The sequence below is a fragment of the Mixophyes fleayi genome, chromosome 6 (genome assembly GCF_038048845.1).
Source record: "Mixophyes fleayi isolate aMixFle1 chromosome 6, aMixFle1.hap1, whole genome shotgun sequence".
NCBI lineage: Eukaryota > Metazoa > Chordata > Amphibia > Anura > Limnodynastidae > Mixophyes > Mixophyes fleayi.
The window spans coordinates 189,751,118-189,771,754 of record NC_134407.1 but is presented as its reverse complement, the minus strand read 5'-3'; the positions used below and the strand labels follow the sequence as shown (position 1 = coordinate 189,771,754).

Sequence of the window (20,637 nt, the reverse complement as noted above, 5' to 3'; positions counted from 1 at the left end):
CACAAACAATAAAATAATATAAAATAAAATAAAATGAAAATAAAATATAAATGATAAATAAATAAATAAATAAATAAGTGAAAAATATTTGAAATAATAGATAAAGGAATTGATTATGAAAATGTAGATATATAAACACTCTCACACCAAGTTGTGTATATAGATGATTTTACATGAAATCTGATCATATGTCAGTGATTTTGGAGTGTAATTGAAGGTAAACTGTCATATCCCATAACGATAATACATTATAAATGTATTGAATAATGATAAATGTTTATATTCCTGGGTTCCTTGGTATAGAGTCCGATTCTAGCACAATAGCTTATCCGATGAAAGTAACTGATAGTACCGTGGGATGAGTTCTTAACCAAATCACTGCGATGTCACCCAATGCTGCAGATCTAGAGACTGTACTTCGGCGCGCTTGAGGTCAGGCTATATCCCAGGTAATAAATGGAGAGTTGTTTCTCCTAAGGATGTTGATGTTCCACCTGCTCTGTGCCTGCTTCGCAGTGTAGTTTCCTGGCGTGTTCGCTCTGGTCATGTGATACACCCAAAACGAGGCCAGAAAATATCGTCAGTTTCACTAAACTTTATTGCACATCACAAATTTCTCAGTACTTACACTGAAGTATTTATCATTTATATTTTATTTTCATTTTATTTTCTTTATATTATTTTATTGTTTGTGGGAATTGATGCCCTGACACTGACCGCTGTAGATTTAGCAAATCTATCTTGAGACAATCATACAGATTACCTGGATGCAGCAGCCACGCGCAGTAATAAAAGGCTGGATACTTCAGTCATTTAGTTTCACAGTGGAATGCATGTGCGTTCCAAATGCCGAACTTCCTGTCAGTGGAACGCACATGCGTTCCACTGTGAAACTAAATGACTGAAGAATCCAGCCTTTTATTACTGCGCGTGGCTGCTGCATCCAGGTAATCTTTATGATTGTCTCAAGATAGTTTGTCCAGCAGCGGAAAGGTTAAAGGTGCAATGCTCTGGGGCAGGTAGCGGGTAGCTGCTGCGCCCCCTTGGGCTTGCGCCCTGGGCGACGGCACCGCCCGCACCACCCTCGTTACGGCTCTGCCTGCACGTCTCTCTGACAGCCTGCTCTCCTGAACCGCGGTATGCATACTTTCCATTGACTTTGCTTGTGTATTGCATATCCATCTGGACTGAGTTGTGTTCTCCTCCGGAGCCTCCTATCCACTGAAGCTATTGTTACCTTTGACTTTGTTTCCTATTGCCTGGATAGTTATTGTGACTTTGTATACTTAAGCAGTGCTTGTCAGTTATCGTTGTATTGTGGATATCATCGTGGGATCAAGTTCTGTGTGCCCCGTGTATACTCTGCTTTACATTCATCTCCTCGTGCCCCTCCTCACATATATATAGCAGTGGTACAACTTGCTGACGCAAACCACTGACTCCTGTTCCCTGTGACACCAGTTTCAAGTTTCCTCTCACATAAGCAGTGGTACAACTTGCTATACGCAGACCACTGACTTTCCTGTTACCTACCTTCACCTGGATTTCATTCCTTCACCTAGACAGCGGTACAACTTGCTATAGACAGACCGCTGACTCTCACTACCTCCTCGCTACTCCTGGACATTCCACCTCACTATAGCAGTGGTACAACTTGCTATACGCAGACCACTGACTTTCCTCACGTTCCCTTGTCCATCTGGTTCCTCGTGTACATTCATCTACTCATTACCAGTTGCTGCTAGTCATAGACTTTCCTCGAGCATTCTCTCACCATCTGCTGTTTCTCCTGTTCCGTTGTCACCCTGCTACCAGAGAACCATAGTACCAACTATATTACTCTGGTAAGTCCATCATCTGGTGATATCCTGGGCAAAGACTCCTAGTGCCCGTGACATCAACGGTGTCGAAGGCTGCAGAGAGGTCAAGGAGGATGAGAAGGGAGAAGTGGCCCCTGGCTTTAGCAGAGAGGAGGTCATTGGTGACTTTAGCCAGGGCAGTTTCAGTGGAGTGGAGGGAGCGGAAACCAGACTGGAGAGGATCAAGGAGGGAGTGTTCAGAAAGGTAGGAGGTGAGACGGCTGCAGACGAGCCTCTCGAGAATTTTGGAGGCAAAGGGGAGAAGAGATATGGGGCGATAGTTCGAGAGAGAAGTGGGGTCGAGATTAGGTTTCTTAAGAATGGGAGATACGAGAGCATGTTTGAAGGAGGAGGGGAAGATGCCAGTGGAGAGAGAATGATTAAAGAGGTGGGAGCAGGTGGTGGGGGAAAGGGAGCGAAGAATGTGGGAGGGGATGGGATCCAGTGGACAGGTAGTGGGGGGAGGATGAAACGAGAGAGTGGACTTCCTCGCCGGTGGTGGGGCGGAAGGAGTGGAGGGGAAGGTGGTTGGGGGGGAGGACGGAAGAGTGGGAGGGGTAGAAGTGAGAGTGGAGGAGGAGATTTCAAGTCGGATGGCCTCGATTTTAGAGGAGAAGAAGGAGGCGAAATCGAAGGCAGTCAGGGAGGAGGGAGGGGGTTAGGGGAGGGGGCCAGAAGAGTGCTGAAGGTGGCGAAGAGGCGGCGGGGGTTAGAGGACTGGGAAGAGATGAGGGATTTAAAGAAAGATTGTTTAGCGAGTGAGAGGGCAGAGCTGTAGGATGAAAGGATGAATTTAAAGTGGAGGAAGTCAGCCAGGGAGCAGGATTTTCTCCAGTGATGTTTGGCGGTACGGGAGCATTTTTGGAGGAAGCGGGTAAATTTGGAGTGCCAGGGTTGGGGTTTGGAGCAGCGGGGGTGGATGGAGTGGGCAGGGGCGACCACGTCCAGAGCGGAGGTGAGGGTGTGATTGTAGAGGGAGACCGCCTGGTTGGGGCAGGCCTGGGAGGAAAGGGGAGAAAGGAGGGTATCGAGAGAGGAGGACTGAGAGGCAGTGTCAGGAGCGTCGAGGTTGCGTATGGACAGAGTAGGTTTGTGCAGGGGGAGGGGAGCAGGAGAAGAGGAGAGAGAGAAGGAGAGGAGATGGTGGTCGGATAGAGGAAAGGGAGAGATGGAGAAGTCGGAGAGACTACATAGGTATGAGAAGACAAGATCAAGGAAGTGACCAAGGCAGTGGGTAGAGGAGGAGGTCCATTGGGTGAGACCAAGGGAGGAAGAGAGGGTGAGCAGTTTGCTGGAAGCAGGGTAGGTGGGGTTGTCGATGGGGATGTTAAACTCACCGAGAATGATCGAGCGGAGATCGGAGGAGAGGTGGTGAGGAAGCCAGCTAGCAAAGTTGTCAAGGAAGAGGGAGGTGGGGCCAGGGGGGGCGGTATATGACAGTGACGCGGAGGTGGATGGGGTAGAAGAGGCGGATGGAGTGAGCTTCAAAGGAGGCGAAGGAGAGGGAGGGTTCAGGGGGAATGACACGAAAAGTACAGGTGGAGGAGAGGAGGAGGCACAGTCCACCGCCTAGACGGGCACCAGGCCAGGCGGAGTAGGTGAAGGAGAGGCCACCATAGGAGAGGGCAGCGGGGGAAGTAGTATCAGAATCGGAGAGCCAGGTTTCAGTAACGGCAAGAAGGTTAAAGGAGTTGGATAGAAAGAGGTCGTGGATAGCAGTCAGCTTGTTGCGGATGGATCTGGCATTCCAGAGGGCACAGAAGAAAGGGGGAGAGGAAAGGGGGGAAATGGGGATGAGGTTAGCAAGATGAGCAGCGCGCGGGGGAGGGCGGCCAGGAACGGGAGAGGTAGGGCGGGGGGAGAGTATGGGTATGGAGTGAGAGCGGGGAGGCATAGTAGGGAGAGAAAGTAGCAAAACAGTGAGATAGTGGGGACAGTGAAAAACAGGTAAGAACAATGGCAGGAAGACAATGACAAGGTGGAAGACAATAACGAATTAGGGCGTGGAGGGCATGGAACAACAGTACAGTGAGATAATAAGGACAATGAAAACAGGTTAGAATGATAGCAGAACAGTAAGATAATAAGGACAGCGGATAACAGGTAAGAATAAGCAGGGAGACAATAGCAAGATGGAGTACAATAACCAAGTAGGGCGTGGAAGGCAAGGAATAACAGAAGGAGAGGTAATAAGGACAATGGAAATAGGCAAGAATAATAACAGGTAAAAGTAGTTGCTGGTAAATATAAAATCAGGAAAAACAAGATAAAGGCATATAAATAGTAGAATAATAACAGGTAAAAAGTAGTTACTTGTAAATGTACAATCAGGAAAAACAAAATAATGGCATATAAAATAATGTTTTATATGCAGTTGATGCAGTTAAGCCAGGGATTCAACAGATGCTCCTGTTTTGCTGAGTGCCTCTGGAGAAAGTCCCGCTCCGACACAGACCTTATCCATTTATATCCACCATGTCATTCTATTATGGTGATCTCTCTCTTTCCAAACTTAAAAACCCTTTTCTCCTCCCAGTACAAAAACCTCTGTTGCCTCTTTCCACCATAAATTCGCTTCTCAGCCCCTCACCTCAAACCCCTTGACCCACCCTCACCACCCATGACTTTGCTTCTTACTTCAACGGGAAAATTGACTTCATCCACCATGATATCTCATCCTTACAGCTCTCCCTACTTTCATCCTAGCCCATTTTTAAGCCCCCTGCCACTCTGTCAACCTTCTATCCTATCACAGACTTTGAGGTCCACTTATTTTTCCCCTTCTCTTCGACCTGTTCTCTCTATCCTGCTGCATCCCACTTCTACCACTCTCTCTCCTCTAACATTTGCTGTCACCTTTTCAACCTATCTCTTTCTACATGCATCTTCCTTTCTGCCTTCAAACACGCGCTCATCGCTGCTGTCACTCTCCCAGCTGCAGTGACTTTGGGGTGTTTGTTATATGAGGTTGCACACGATTCCAGCCCGCAGTCTCTCTCCACCTATCACACAGGTTATAGACAGGTTATAGACCTACTGAATCGCCCCCAAACAGCGCTCACACCCCCAGACACTTCAGGTTGCCATCACCTATTGAATATGGGCAATAGGACCCCAATATACTGTTCCACACTGGCACACAAGGCTTCAAGCTATCCACAGACTAGCAAGACACACACCAGCAAGCACAGGGTTAACTCTTCACACCTCCAGACTGTTACACAAATGTAAATGCAAAGGTACACTAAGCTTGTTAATCAAATGTATCAACAAATCACACACTAGGTTAACTTGGTCGCGCTATTTCTTCTAACAGGCTAATGGATTCGTTAGAGTATCAAAGACGCAACATATTAAATTATAGATTTTATATACCAAAGTACAGGGCATTCATATATTAAGAAAAAATAATTAATAAACAACTGATATAAAACATACACAAGCAAACAGTTTAAAATAAAAAGGGGTTACATTCAGATTAGCACTTACATGAATTGCATTCTGGCCAAAGGAAATTGGCTCGGAAGATGGACAGTTTATCAATTGGAATTGATTTCCCCAAAAGTCTGACACCTGCCCCTTCCCAGCACATGTTTTTTAAGCAAAATCAAATGGGACGGTCTTCACAGGGGCAGGGTAAATGCTAATAGAGGGGCGGGGATGTCGCCTGGGTGTCACTATAGTTTGCCCACAAATATTGCCAAAGTCTTGACCTTGTAATTCTTCACAGACATAACCCAGAGTATAACTCCCCCTTCAATAAACCAGTCATAATCTACCGCACATTTAAATACCAAATATGATGGAATTATGACAATGTGACATACCTTTTCCAAAGATATATGATTATAGCTGTTCCCGGATACCGCCAGTACCTTTCATTCAGAAAGTTAAGCAAAAGTAAGCAAGTAAGGCAAAAGCATTGGAGGGGGAGGTAAATTTAAAATGTGATGACAGATTTATATTTGGGATAGGGCATGTCCTAGATCAGGGTTGTCCAACCTGCGGCCCGTGGGCCACATGCGGCCCAGCACGCCTCTAAATGTGGCCCAGAAGGAGTTTTGGTTGTGACAAGGGGGCAGCGCTGTTAATGAAAAATCCTGCAAAAAAAAGAAAAGAAAATACTTACCTTGCAGTCACGCGGTCACGTCAGCTGGTACTTCGGCTCCCTCCCTTGTCTCCTCCTCTGTGAATGTCGGGCGTGATGTGATCACGCCCAACATCCATTGCGGAGCACAGCATAGAAGAGTCACCCGCGCGAGAAGAACAATCAGAAGCACAGAATTGGAGAAAAGAAAAGAAGAGGACAGGAGAACAAGCCGATTAAAAGGTAAGTTAAGGGGGATTTTTTTTTATTATTTCAAGGGACGCTGACAAGTGAATAAAAGTCACCTGGTCCTGGAGCATCATGGATCTTATCTCCCTGCTACATACTTCTACTTATAATACTAATGGGGCATTATATATTATTCTCTTTGGCCCATTATAAGTTGTTATCCCTTAACTAACAGTGGTGTAATTAGCAAAACAGGTCACAATTTGGGGTCACAGTGGTGTATATGTCAGGTACCGCAGGCCTGGTCAGGGCACCCTGATATACAATGCCTGGCTTAAATGCACTTTATTGATATTGCATCAAAACAATACAAAAATTGATTATAGTATAATAACTAGAGAGGATTTTTTGAACAGGGCGATTGAAAGGTAAGTATAGGGGGATTTAAAAAAAAGTGATATATATATATATATATATATATATATATATATATATATATATATATCACTTTTTTTCTCATATATATATATATGTTAACTATGTTTTCTATGGTTTTTTGGGTGATCAGCTATCGTTATTGTTAGTGTATCTTATGTGCGGCCCAAACCAACTTGTCGTCTTCCAATGTGGGGCAGGGAAGCTAAAAGGTTTGACACCCCTGTCCTAGATCAACTTTAAATTTCAGTGTACAATTAAGCGATCAAGTATTTGTGTGCTACATGAAAAAACAGACAGTATTTTGCTTATGTGCAAAATAATAAACTCATTTGCACCCCTTGCATTGTAACATGGTTTTGTCCAGAAAACCTGATTAAGAAAATGTACTCAATTTTTTGCTTAACTTTCCTTAATGAGTCAGGCCCATAGAGAAAAGTGGGCAATGTGCGGAAGTCCATCATATCAGCGGATCTTCATGCCCTCCACAGCTTCAGGCAAGCACCAAGCGGCTAATAAAGTGTTCTTCACTGCAAAGTTGATATGTACGTGTGATATTATTTTTTGTTAAATCAAATTTATTGATTTATAGCACTCTCATTTTTCATTTGAATCATACAGAAATACTTCTGAACTATAAATTAGTTTCTTAGTTTAAGTATTTGATCAAGATAGACAATCTCATTTGATTTTACAGGTAACCCTAGTTACGGTGAGTGTATCCTTACATTAACATGAGAGGTTGAAAAAGAGGGATAGGCTGCGCTTCCTCCAAATATATGAAGCAGCCAAATGCGAACCTGAGAGTGTATGGGGGACCCCTAAACTCCCAACAATGTTAGATACGTATAAAAATAGTCAGGTTCTGGGCGCTTGTAAAGGAAAGATATATCAATTTAATATGGATAGGTCCACAATACGCTCCGGCCGGAACGTATTGTGGACCTATCCATATTAAATTGATATATCTTTCCTTTACAAGCGCCCAGAACCTCACTATTTTTATACGTATCTTACATTAACATGAGAAAGATTTTTGGAAGACAGGCCACCTACCAGATATTACGGTAGGGAAGTAGAAGAATTTAATAACCGAAGGTGAATTTCACCTTTAGCACAGCATACCATTTGTTACAGCCAAACAACCGAGATTGAAACTTGAAAAACTGGTTCAACGTTAAGCTTAGATTATGTATCAATGAGCTTGAAAGTTTCTGTCAAAAATAAATCTCTGGAATATTATACGGGTTCTTTCAACCAACATAAAATCTTTAAGTATCGACTGACTGATCTTGAGGCACCTGGACAAAACAGGTAGGAATGATATTCATATATTAATAAAATTATACAATAAATACTCACATAAAAGTGTATTCTATATGCTACAAATCATTTTAAAATATAATTTGGGTGCATACACAGTCCCTTTTTAGCTTAGTGATGTACTCAGTGCAATTTCCCCTCTTTGGTCTTTTATCTAGAAATTCTTATATCAGAGAATGAGTACCGTGCATTCACACATTCTATGTAGCGTATTAGTCTGTGATTGGTTGGTAGTGAATACCTAGTCAAAGGAGAACCTACCACGTGGGCTGCATAAACAATTAATGTTTGTAATCTGCTATTGTGTTGTTATTAGGGGTGTGCACCAGGCACTTTTAGTGTTTTGGGTTTTGGGTTCTGATTAGCTTGAGGTTTTGGGTTCTGATTTGTTTTGCCAAAACAGCTGACGAAAGGTTTTGGTTCTGATTTCGGGTTTTGGGTTCTGATTTATATTTAAAAAAGCATAAAAAGCACTAAAATCCAGTTTTTGGGTTTTTTTTACACTCCTACGCTATTATTAACCTCAATAACATTCAATAACAATCATTTCCACTAATTTCCAGTCTATTCTGAACACCTCACAATATTGTTTTTAGTCCTAAACATTGCACCGAGGTAGCTTTCTGGACTGCGTAGTGGAGTGGCCCCGGTACCCAATTTGGTACTGGGGCCACAATACCTCCTCCAACTGGTCTAAATTCCACTGCACATATGGCTGCTCCTACATCCTCTGCAGCATATACAGGGTGTAGTTCGAGCGTGTCAAAACCTCTTGTTTTTGACGATGGCAGGGCATTTTCATTAATTTCGGATTTGGCAGCAACAGTCAACGTTTTTTAATATCTGATACGCCTCTATCTGGACTGCGCAGTGGAGTGGCCCCTACACCCAATTTGGTACCGGGGCCACAATACCTCCTCCAACTGGTCTAAATTCCACTGCACATATGGCTGCTCCTACATCCTCTGCAGCATATAGAGGGTGTAGTTCGAGCGCGTCACTACCTCTTGTTTTCGACGACCATGGTACAGAGCATTCATCATTGAGATCCCATCAAGTATGTCAAAGACAGACAGCGTCGAAGTGTTTTTTGTTGACTTTGGGAACAAAAAAAACTGTCCCTGTTGCAAATCTTCGTGCAAAGAAGAGTGACTTTTTCATTTAAAGGCTCAAGCTTTCAAGTGTAGTGTTTATAACATCATTACACTAACAGGTAAAAATCCTTTTAACTGGGATAATGGAGCCATAAAGGAAATTGCCCATATGTAATGCCTGCACAATGTTACTGGCGTTGTCTGACACCACAAATCCCCAGGAGAGTCTAAGTGGGGTAAGCCACTGCGAGATTATTTCCCTCAGTTTCTCTAAGAGGTTGTCAGCGTTGTGTCTCTTACTAAAACCTGTGATACACAACGTTGCCTGCCTTGGCACGAGCAGCCGTTGTGGAGATGCTGCTACTGATGCAGCTGCTGCTGTTGCTGCGTAAGGCGATGCATCTACCCAGTGGGCTGGCACAGTCATATAACCACACACACTTTGGGACTACAGAAATAATAAACGTAGTAATACAACTGGCAGTTCCTATTTTTTGGAACTACAGAAAGAATGAACGTAGTAGTAGAAATGGCAGTTCCTTTTTTTGGGAACTACAGAAATAATGAACGTAGTAATAGAACTGGCAGTTCCTATTTTTTGGAACTACAGCAATAATGAACGTAGTAATAGAACTGGCAGTTCCTATTTTTTGGAACTACAGCAATAATGAACGTAGTAATAGAACTGGCAGTTCCTATTTTTTGGAACTACAGAAATAATGAACGTAGTAATAGAAATGGCAGGTCCTCTATTTTGGGACTGCAAGAATATATTGCCCTATAATATTTTTTATACTTTTTCAATTATTTTTTTATGGTTTTTTTTAAAAAAAAAATTATATATTTTTTTTTTTTTTTTTTAATTTTTTAAAAGATTTTTGGCTAATTAACAAATTGCTATGGACTTATCAGAAACAAATACAGGACAAAAGCACCACTGGACTCAGCAGCACAGACACTGGCCAAAGCACCACTGGAATCAGCAGGACAGAGCACTGGAAAAAGTACTACTGCACTCAGCAGGACAAAGCACCACTAGACTAAATAAATCAGCAGGACAGAGCACTGGACAAACTACTAATTCACTCAGCAGGACAAAGCACCACTTTTGTAAAGTTATCAGCAGGACAGAGCACATCAACCTCCCTCTTCAGTAACCACAGGGAGAATGAAGATGGCGGCCGCGAGCGGGGCATTTATGGGATCCGAGTCTCGCGAGATCCGACGCGAGACTTGGATGTCATAGCCTCGGTTTGGATGCATTTGGCGCCCGGAAGTTCCCGAACAATGCTCGGATCCCGTCGGATCCTCACTAGTCGGGTGGGCTCGGATTAGCAAAATCCGAGCCCGCTCATCTCTAGTTGTTATCTGATGTTTTGCTGCAATGCTAATGTGTGCTTCCCTGGCTAGACTTGTATTGCTGACCACTGACTTATCTTATACAGCATACAGCAGTAAGTGTATACAGTTCTGAGCATTAAAGTAGGACATACAACAAGATGTACTGTGCAAAACAGGGAATTTATAAGAACTCAGATGACAGGTGGACTTGTTAGTATCAGGAGTACAGTAAATTCTATATCTTCCCTATGCAATTGACTAATGTAAATATTGAGGGGTGAATGTTTAAAAAAATATATTGCAGCAGGATTTTACCATTCGCTAGTGGTATCTAGCCTATATAAATCTTATACAAAGCAGAATTAGAAAAGGTTGCAGTGTCTTTAATTCTTATTTACCATCTGCATCTAAATATTTTACAGGATAAATAAACTGTATGCATAAAAGAGAAAATGTAATGCTAATAAGCAAATTGTTCAGGTAATAAATATTGTTTAAAATACACAATAAAGTTTGTGAAAAAAATACAATGAAAAACTGAGTACATTTTTAGTATATGTTAATGTACAGTCATTGCTGGGGCAGCCACGAGTAAATCTGTACTTCCTCATTACCTCTTCCTTCTTTGTTTTGTTTCAGTTTGTGTTGGGTTTAAAGTTTACCATTTGCCAATTTACGCTGGATTTCTGGCAGCACTAGAACCTCAGGGATGGCAGTCGATTATACATTAAGCCTCTTTTTTTTTCTGGCTCTGCGTGGAACAGCAGACACTGTGAACCCAGGCTTTGTTGTACGGATCACACAGAAAGGGCTGGACTATGGTAAGTTTAGAATTCATCTAGCTGTCATGTGTTCTGACTTGATGCTCTTATTTAAAGCCTGATTAAGGGTTCAGCCCGCCATAGGCTAATACTCTCGTAGTACCACCTCTCCTTCATAGGGTTCAGCCCACCCTAGGCTAATACTCTCATAGTACCCCCTCTCCCTCATAGGGTTCAGCCCACCCTAGGCTAATACTCTCATAGTACCCCCTCTCCTTCATAGGGTTCAGCCCACCCTAGGCTAATACTCTCATAGTACCCCCTCTCCCTCATAGGGTTCAGCCCACCCTAGGCTAATACTCTCATAGTACCCCCTCTCCTTCATAGGGTTCAGCCCACAATAGGCTAATACTCTCATAGTACCCCCTCACCCCCCAGGTTAATACACAGTAGGTAAAAAAGAACTTGTCCTTAATAGAAAGTCCAGGTTCCTTCACCCTCCCATTGTTTATGTTCCCAAGTTTTTGAAACTCTGCAATTTTAAAGGGTCGCAGCATTCTTTGTTACTCATTTCATTGTCATTAATATCGGAACTGTATAGCAGAATGGAGGCATGAACAAGTGCTACTGAAGGGTAAGATGGGAGAGGTGACTGTCTCGTCTGCAGCTGTTGCTATCCTTGTTTCTCCAAAACGCTGATCCTCAAGCACCCACCCAAGGATGACTCTTTGTCTTCAGCCTTTACCATTGGAATACATCGAGATTAAAACATTACTAGATTATTCTTTCATCTTTTATTTTTACTTTGGAGAACAACTATTCCATTTTATTTAAAAATGAAGTTTAATATATACTGTACCTCTCCCTGTCACAATTTTTCTCCATAAAGACTTTTGCACCTCCCCCCCCACAAAAAAAACCTAGCACCATAAGTTGCAACCTAGTCAGCCTCTTTGATAATCAGGCCCTGCTTTTATTACCATTATGGCTGGTTCACTTATAAATAACTTATTTGTGGCTGGATCATGTAGAAATAATTTATTGTAGAAATATATTTCAATTAGTGGTGCAGGCGCCAATGTATATAATTGCAAATGCACCTGTTGTGTTACATTGGGATGTGTTTTGTATGGAAATGTCTTGTTTGGGGTTTTGTAAATTAGGCATATGTGGGGAGGGAGTGTTTTGCTGATAGCAGGAAATGCTAAGTAAGCCTACACAATGTGAGTGACCAACACTTGATTATACAACAGGGAACTGTTACCTGTGTGCAGGTCTTGTTAGACAGACAGGAAACTTAGCAATGTAAACAGTATGTGATGTTAATTTTGTTAAGTATAAAAATTCATTTAAAATTCATGTTTAAAGAACATCTCACATCCTGATGTTAATCTTTGAATGAAATATTTGCAGTCTGTGTGGAGCTATCTGATCAGGGGGATGGCTTACCCCCTTCCAAACTGTAAAAACTGTATAAAAAGAGAGCCCTTGTATAATGAAATGTATCTGTCATGATCTGCCTCTTGCAGCTCCTGTTTACCAGGAGCTATGTTGGAAATTCTGGATATATATATCCTGCAGTACCACCATGCCACCAAAGGGACCACTGTTGCGCTTGAACTGTTTCCCTTCCTGCTGAACTAAGCTTGTTTTCTCAGGATGATTTTCACCTGCCGCTACTCCTTAAAAGACAGCCTCGCCCAGCAATTTGGGCCAGATCAACAGGTCTGTCTACCTGATAGGAAGCAATCACCTTTGACTCCTGTTCCTGGTTATACTTACCTGTGTACCTCACTTTGTTGTTTTGCTGTTCATTCCAGTGCCGCAGACACAGCTCATCAGCTATCCAGTTCCTGAGTTATACACCTGTGTGGATCTCTGCTTCTCTCTCTGCAGCTCATTGCTCCTCAGTGTAACCTGTTCAGCTTAATTTCACCTTTACCTGCTGTCTGCTCTCAAGTGTTTTAGCAGTATCCGACTTCTGAGTCTCATCACCTTTTCCAGAGGAATCTAACCTTGCAATCCGCAGGCTACTCGCCTCTCCACCTTTCCAGAGGTATCCAACCCTGCAATCTGCAGGCTACTCACCTATTTTCTCTCCATGGTCTTACCTTGGGAACCCAGACAGTATGATCTGGCCATAAAACTGAATCTGCTGCTGCACGCTCTCTTCCCTTGTGTAGAGGATTCCCAGGGTATTGCCTTACTCCGTATTCAACATTATAAGACCATGGCTACTATTTCTTCCGAAAATCCCCTGTTCCAGATGCTTCAAGTGGACATTCTCCAAATACGCACTCAAATCTCTCAAGTATCTTCTTTGCTAAAGAGATTGCTTAAACCAATTCCAGTTTCCATCCCTAATACCTCATGCTAGAGTACCTGCTTTGGTCTGAAAAATTATTTTCCCAGGGACAAACGCATTACTGCTGTACACCCTTCTGAATCCGTATCCTGCTATAGGGAGTCTAATTGTGCTGCTAATTTATCCCAACCAAATTTGTCTGCCTCTGACTCGTTGCAAGCAGCACCTTCTAATAATTCTACCACAAAATCGCAGTTAATCGAGAACTCTGTATCAAATTCCTGATTCGCAATGGTGGTCCACGCTCCCCCACCTGACTGAAGAGAAACGATGGCGCAGAAGGGCCAAAAAACTATGTCTTTACTATGCCAGTGATGTACATTTTTTACAGGACTGTCCACTCCACAGACCTAAACAATCTACAGAATCATTTTCTGCTTACTGCACTCCTCATTCTGGATTTGTTTGCACTCCACTTTCCGCTTCTTCATTACAATCAGTTCTGATCCCTGGGATGAGGCCTAATCCACCAGTTCCACTTACCTGTTTTAAGGTACTAGCTCCAGGCGATTGTGCCAAGACACCAGTCTGCTTCAAGCTGCCATTTCAGTCTCCAGTACCCAGCTGCCAGCTTTAGTCTCCAGTACTCAGCTGCCAGCCTCAGTCTCCAGTACCCAGCTGCTAGCTTCTGTCTCCAGTGTTGAGTCTCCTGCAATGGCATCCAGTGCTGAATCTCTAGCTAATGTCTCCTTTCCAGAGACATTGTCTGCTTTCAAGGGGGTGCTGCCCTTACTGCCTGCTCCAGGGAGGTCCCTCCAGGCCGCTCCAGGGAGGGCAGAGTCCCTCCAGGCCGCTCCAGGGAGGGCAGAGTCCCTCCAGGCCGCTCCAGGGAGGGCAGAGTCCCTCCAGGCCGCTCCAGGGAGGGCAGAGTCCCTCCAGGCCGCTCCAGGGAGGGCAGAGTCCCTCCAGGCCGCTCCAGGGAGGGCAGAGTCCCTCCAGGCCGCTCCAGGGAGGGCAGAGTCCCTCCAGGCCGCTCCAGGGAGGGCAGAGTCCCTCCAGTCAGCTCCAGAGAGGGCCCTGTACCTCCAGTCCCCTCCAGAGAGGGCAATTTACCTCCAGTTCACTCCAGAGAGGGCCCTGTCCCTCCAGTCTGCTCCAAAGACATTATTGACGGTCCATCCCGAGTTGCCATTTAAGACGGTCCATCCCGAGTTGCCAGTCAGCGCGGTCCAGCAAGAGTTTTGCTGCCGTGTCCGAGGCTCCTCACTCTGCTGCCAAATCGTGCCCACTCCGGGCCTTCGGATATATATGCTGAACTGGAGTTCTCCAACAAGATTGCCCACTCCAAAACTTCCTCCAAGTCATGTGCTCTGTCCAAGTCCTCACTTCCCGTCCCAGTTGAGGATCTTTGTTCAAGATCAACCCCCCCACAAGGTTCTGGTTACCCCTTCACCTAAAGTTGCCAAAACTGCTGACTCTGCTTCCGCTGAATTCCTGCTACCAAACTTTGACAAGGACATCCTGCAATTTAATACCCTTGCAAAATTTTGTAGATTTTATAGATACCCAAAAAATTGTGTGTTTTTAATGCTATTCAAATTTACAGGGTGTTAGGAACCCCAACAGCCTGCACCACAAAACCCGGAATCTACTCTGAAGTCTGGTGTTCGCTGGAGCCCCTAGTGGTGGGGACAGACTTGGCCGCAGACAACAAAGGGTCGTGAATTGTGTGCTGACTGTGGAGAACCCAGGCGGGCGAAGTGAGGACCTGGCAGAAGTCCAATAGGTCACGGGCAAGCCAGCAGAGTCGGTATTCCGGCAGAAGGTCAGGGGTCACAAGCAAACAATCGTAGTAAATATCCAGGCAGAAGATCAGGGGTCACAAGCAAATAATCGTAGTCAATATCCAGGCAGAAGATCAGGGGTCACAAGCAAATAATCGAAGTCAGGAACAGGCAAAGGTCAGCAGTAATAAATCAATCCAAAGTCACCAGAGCAATAACAGTAGCAGGCTAAGGCAGCAAGCTGGAACTATAACCGGCAGGGGAGGATTGCCCCTTCCTGCCTTATAAATACAAGCTGGCCAATGAAACAGGACTGGGGGCAGGACCATGATTCACCCTCTGATTGGGGTGTTTAATTATAGCGTGCGCGCCCGGTTTCCCTGCACGCCGGGACGCGGCGCTACAGCTGACAGCGTCCTGACCATTGCCCTGGCAACGGCCGGGGTAGGCCGGAAGTGACGTCCCGATCGTCATGACGATGACCGGGACACAGGAAACAGCGGGGAGCGAGTCGCGGTGGTGCCCAGAGCCGCCGCGGCTCGTAACACAGGAAAAGCCCTGGAATGGGCAAACCCCTTTATTCAGACCCAATATCCTATCCTGTCGGGTTTGCGACTTTTTACTGAAACAGTGTTCAAAGAATTGGCAAATTCTTTGAACAACCTACTCCTAGTGCTTCTTCTTTGCCACTTTCTTTATCTCAGACTACTCCAACTGTGAGATTGTCTTTTGCCTCGCTCAATTTCCAGCAACCCTCTAAAATCCGTAAAAAGAAAGGTAAAAAGAAAAGGAGGAGTGGGGCTTTGGGATCTCTGCATTCCTTAGATGAGGACATCTCCAACAGGACCTAAATTCTAAAATACGACTCTTGACCCATCCTAAAGTTCCCATTTGATGGCCGTCTGGAATACATATATATAGTATGCAGTACCACCATGCCACCAAAGGGGCCACTGTGATAATTGAACTGTTTCCCTTCCTGCTGAACTAAGCTTGTTTTCACAGGATGATTTTCAGCTGACTTTGTGGTTTTGCTGTTCATTCCAGTGCCGCAGACACAGCTCATCATCTATCCAGTTCCTGAGTTAAACATCTGTGTGGATCTTTGTGCTTTTTCTCTCTGCAGCTCATTCCTTCTCAGTGTAACCTGTTCAGCTTACTTCCATCTTTACCTGCTGTCTGCTCTCAAGTGTTTCAGCATTACCTGGATTCTGAGTCTCATTTCCTTTTCCAGAAGTATCCAACCCTGCAACCCACAGGCTACCCATCTCACCCCCTTTCCAGAGGTATCTAACCCTGTAATCTGCAGGCTACTCGTCTCACCACCTGTCCAGAAGTATCCAACCCTGCAACCCACAGGCTAGTCATCTCACCACTTTTCCAGAAGTATCCAACCCTGCAACCCACAGGCTAGTCATCTCACCACTTTTCCAGAGGTATCTAACCCTGCAATCCGCAGGCTACTTATCTCTCCTTCTCTTCCAGAGGTATCCACCCTGCAAGCCGCTGGCTACTGCATCTCACCATTGCTTTACAGTATTGCCTATTCCGCTGTTAAGATCTGTGGTTATATTACTGCCTTACCAGTTATTGCATCCTGAACTTGTATTACCTGTGTTTCTAATAAAACCACTTCGTTCACCTACTTTCTCTCCATGGTCTTACCTTGGGAACCCTGACATCATCATCATTTTTGTTCTATCTGACCTCTTCATTGGTGCCTTAAACTAGTGTGATCTGTCCTTGTTAGGATGACTGGAGCTAAATAAACATCACCTGCAACTTCTTCCATGCTGGAATTCCTGTGACCTACAGATTAGACCAGAGCCGGATTTAGACCTCATAGGGCCCTAGGCAGGATACTGTTTTTGGGCCCCCTCCCTGAAACAATCCATAGCACTATATTTTTGTAGCCTACCATATACCCCTATAGTTACGTAGAAGTGAAAGCATGTGCCGCCGAATGCCTACCATATACCCCTATAGTTAAGTAGATATGAAAGCATGTGCCGCTGCATGCCTACCATGTACCCCTATAGTTAAGTAGATATGAAAGCATGTGCCGCCGCCAAAGGAGGTGAGGGCGTGGCTTGCATCTTTGGGGGCGTACCTAACATGTGAAAAGAGCAAGGCCACCCTGCTGCAGAAAAAGGCACCCCTAAATAATTACCAAACAGTCCCGTTTTTTTAAGTAGTTGGGTCAAAACAACATAATAAATATTGAAGTCAGGGCAGAAATACTTACTTAAGTTGTTTGCAAAAATAATACGCATAAATCCAAGTATGTGCTCTTGTCACTTTTGTCCCTCTATCATCACACTGTGCCCCTTCATTGTCACTTTTGCCCCTTCACAATATCACATGTGCCCTTTCCCCATCACCTCTGTGCCCATCACCATCCCCACCTCTGTGCCAATCACCATCACCACCTCTGTGCCCATTACCACCTCTGTGCCCTTCACCATCACCACTTCTGTGCCAATCACCATCACCACCTCTGTGCCTCTTCACCATCACCACCTCTGTGCCCTTCACCATCACCACCTCTGTGCCCTTCACCATCACCACCTCTGTGCCCATCACCACCTCTGTGCCTCTTCACCATCACCACCTCTGTGCCCTTCACCATCACCACCTCTGTGCCCTTCACCATCACCACCTCTGTGCCCTTCACCATCACCACCTCTCTGCCCTTCACCATCACCACCTCTCTGCCCTTCACCATCACCACCTCTCTGCCCTTCACCATCACCACCTCTGTGCCAATCACCATCACCACCTCTGTGCCAATCACCATCACCAATTCTGTGCCCCTTCACCATCACCACCTCTGTGCCCTTCACCATCACCACCTCTGTGCCCATCACCACCTCTGTGCCAATCACCATCACCACTTCTGTGCCAATCACCATTTCTGTGCCCTTCACCACCACTTCTGTGCCCTTCACCATCTCTGTGCCCTTCACCACTTCTGTGCCTTTCACCATCACCACTTCTGTGCCCCTTCACCATCACCACTTCTGTCCCTTGTTTAACTTACCTTTCTATTGCGCGCTGCTCCTCCTCCGTCAGTCCAGATGTAAAAAAAAAAAAAAGAAAGAGTCACGTGATCGCTCGTCGGGTCCCGGCAGCCTCTCCTCCTCTCTCTATCACTGAGACACTGAGAGGAGAAGAGGCTGCCGGGGACCCAATTCGCGGGACACGTCCCCCTCTCCCCCGATTCGCGGCACCCCCCCCCCCCCCCGCACGAGTCCAGCAGCTCTGGCCAGTGTGATAGGCCTAGGGAGATCCATCTACAGCAACCCTGATCTATAGGAAGAGGTTAAGGGTACCAGCTAAGGTACACCAGCAACGGGGTACACCAGCAGCAACAGTTACCCAGAATGAACGCGGTTCTGGATGCCGTTAAGGAGTCCAGTGGTGGCAGCAGCTTAAGCCCCTCCTTCTGCGGTTAGAGGGCGCAATTGTAAAGCGCTACGGAATATGTTGGCGCTATATAAATAAATGATGATGATGATGATGATAAGGAAAGGGAACAGTAGCAAAGTAAGCCCAGCCAGTTCCCACCAGCAACAGACAGGCTGGCATAGGCGGTCCATCCTATCACAACTATATACTATGTTCAAAACCTGAGGCTCTGTAAACTTTGCAATGTGTCAAGTTCTGCTTAGCAGCAGTGGCAGAAAATTGTTATCCTTTACAGCATGTTCTGAAGTCCTAATACTTTAATCAGGAACAGTGTTTCCTTAAGAATTACTGATGTTGCAAAACTTAAATAAATATCATTTTGGTGAAATTTTTAGTTCTTAACTATAAAATGTTTTGCAAAATATGCAACTAGTAGAATTAAGAGGCACCAGTTATCGCATGTTTATATATACCAATACATTATGTTACATTGTTTGGTTGAATTAATTTTCATTGATCCTCATGACTAAGATAATTTCAGATCTGCTTGTATTGATCTCAAATAATGAGAGATAGACACCAACAGAGTGAAATGATTACATCTGTGACCAGTGTCGTAACTAGACATTTTAGTGCCCTGGGCGAGACAGGGCACCGGCGCCCCCCATCTAAGTGGGAGTGACATTTGTCAAGTGGGTGTGGCCAACCTAACGTGGGGGTGTGGCTAGCGTTTCACTGCGGAAGTTAAAGCCTGTACATACAGAGCCAGGTAGCGGGCGGCTGCTGCGCCCTGGGCGACGGCACCGCCCTAGTTACGGCTCTGAACATTGTATACAAGGATAGCAGCAGTGTCTAACTATTGCCCCTGCTGAAAGTAAAGGGAATTGAAATGATCGTTGGGCAGGAAATGTTTTGTAATGTATGTCTTTCACCCACTATCTGCCTAGGTGATTTATTTAACCCGCATTGATGACCCCCAGTGTCCTCACAATTCGCAGTTCTGCACCAGCAACATACACACCCAATTTACTTGAGGCACACATCACAAACACTTATGTCTACTACCTTGGAAAGAAACATGGTCCCAAGGAAATGAATAGTATGAAATTACAAAAGTTATTTCTAGTTTTTAGCATAAACAAAAAGTAATTGTCTGTTAACTTAAAGACACAATTGGAACAATTTACATCAAGCTGGTACACAGTGTGTCCTTTTGTGCTAAGCGCGCCTTTTTATTTTTTACGTGCTCTTCTTCAATGAGCTCAGACTTGCCTGAAGCTTAGTTGGGCTGAAGGTGTTTCAGACTCTTTACAAGTTTTAGTAATATGTGTTCCAAGCTGTCTAGGTGGTATATGGAAAGTTCAGCTTAAGACAACCTTAGGACCAACCAACACGCTCATAAGATTGTACAGTCAGTTCCTCTGTCTTCTCATTGTTTAAATATACTCATGCTCGTTTAGTGTTGTGCATTGGGTATTTGTGTTTTGCACTACACCAGGAACAAAAAACATGTGGAATGGTACTTATGCCTATAGACTGTACCTGCTCATTGTCCAGACAATTTCTTTGTAACCCTCAAAGCCAACATCTTGGGGTATAAAACCTGTCACACAGCAATGATATCCTGGCTCTGCCAAACTGCCACTGTAAATGACACTCGTTATTCGGCATTTCACATATAGCTGGCGATATCAGACGGCTCTGTCTGTGACTATAATGTTACATACCTAAAAGACAAATACAACAATACATATATGTGACATATATGGTGTGGGTGTTGGATTTCATCTCACCTCTCTTATTGCCTACAGAAGTGGTTCCCAAACTTTTGCAGTTCGCGGGACCCTTAGAGTCTCCATAATTTTTTCAAGGCACCCCTCCAAAATAATTACAGAGCAGTCCCGTTTTATAAGTAGTCCAAAAAATGTAATAAGTATTTAGGTCAAGACAGAAATATCTGTTTAGTTGTATGCAGAAATAATACACATAAATCCAAGGGAAAAGAATATTTTTATATATTTTTTTCAATTATATTTCTGTCAAAGAATAAT

The 20,637-nt window shown here is 44.5% G+C and overlaps 2 protein-coding genes across 2 annotated transcripts in view; both read left to right on the top strand.

Annotated features, from left to right (window-relative positions):
* Positions 1-20,637, top strand: part of LOC142094976 (uncharacterized) — a 218,906-nt gene that overhangs the window by 51,771 nt on the left and 146,498 nt on the right. The window lies entirely within an intron of this gene.
* The window catches only part of BPIFB1 (BPI fold containing family B member 1), a 79,545-nt gene continuing 66,722 nt past the window's right edge, over positions 7,815-20,637 (top strand). Inside the window, exons 1-2 of the mRNA XM_075177662.1 lie at positions 7,815-7,884; positions 10,968-11,149. Coding sequence (XP_075033763.1) covers positions 11,038-11,149 — 112 coding nt within the window. The 5' untranslated portion in view covers positions 7,815-7,884; positions 10,968-11,037. The remainder of the gene's footprint in view (positions 7,885-10,967; positions 11,150-20,637) is intronic.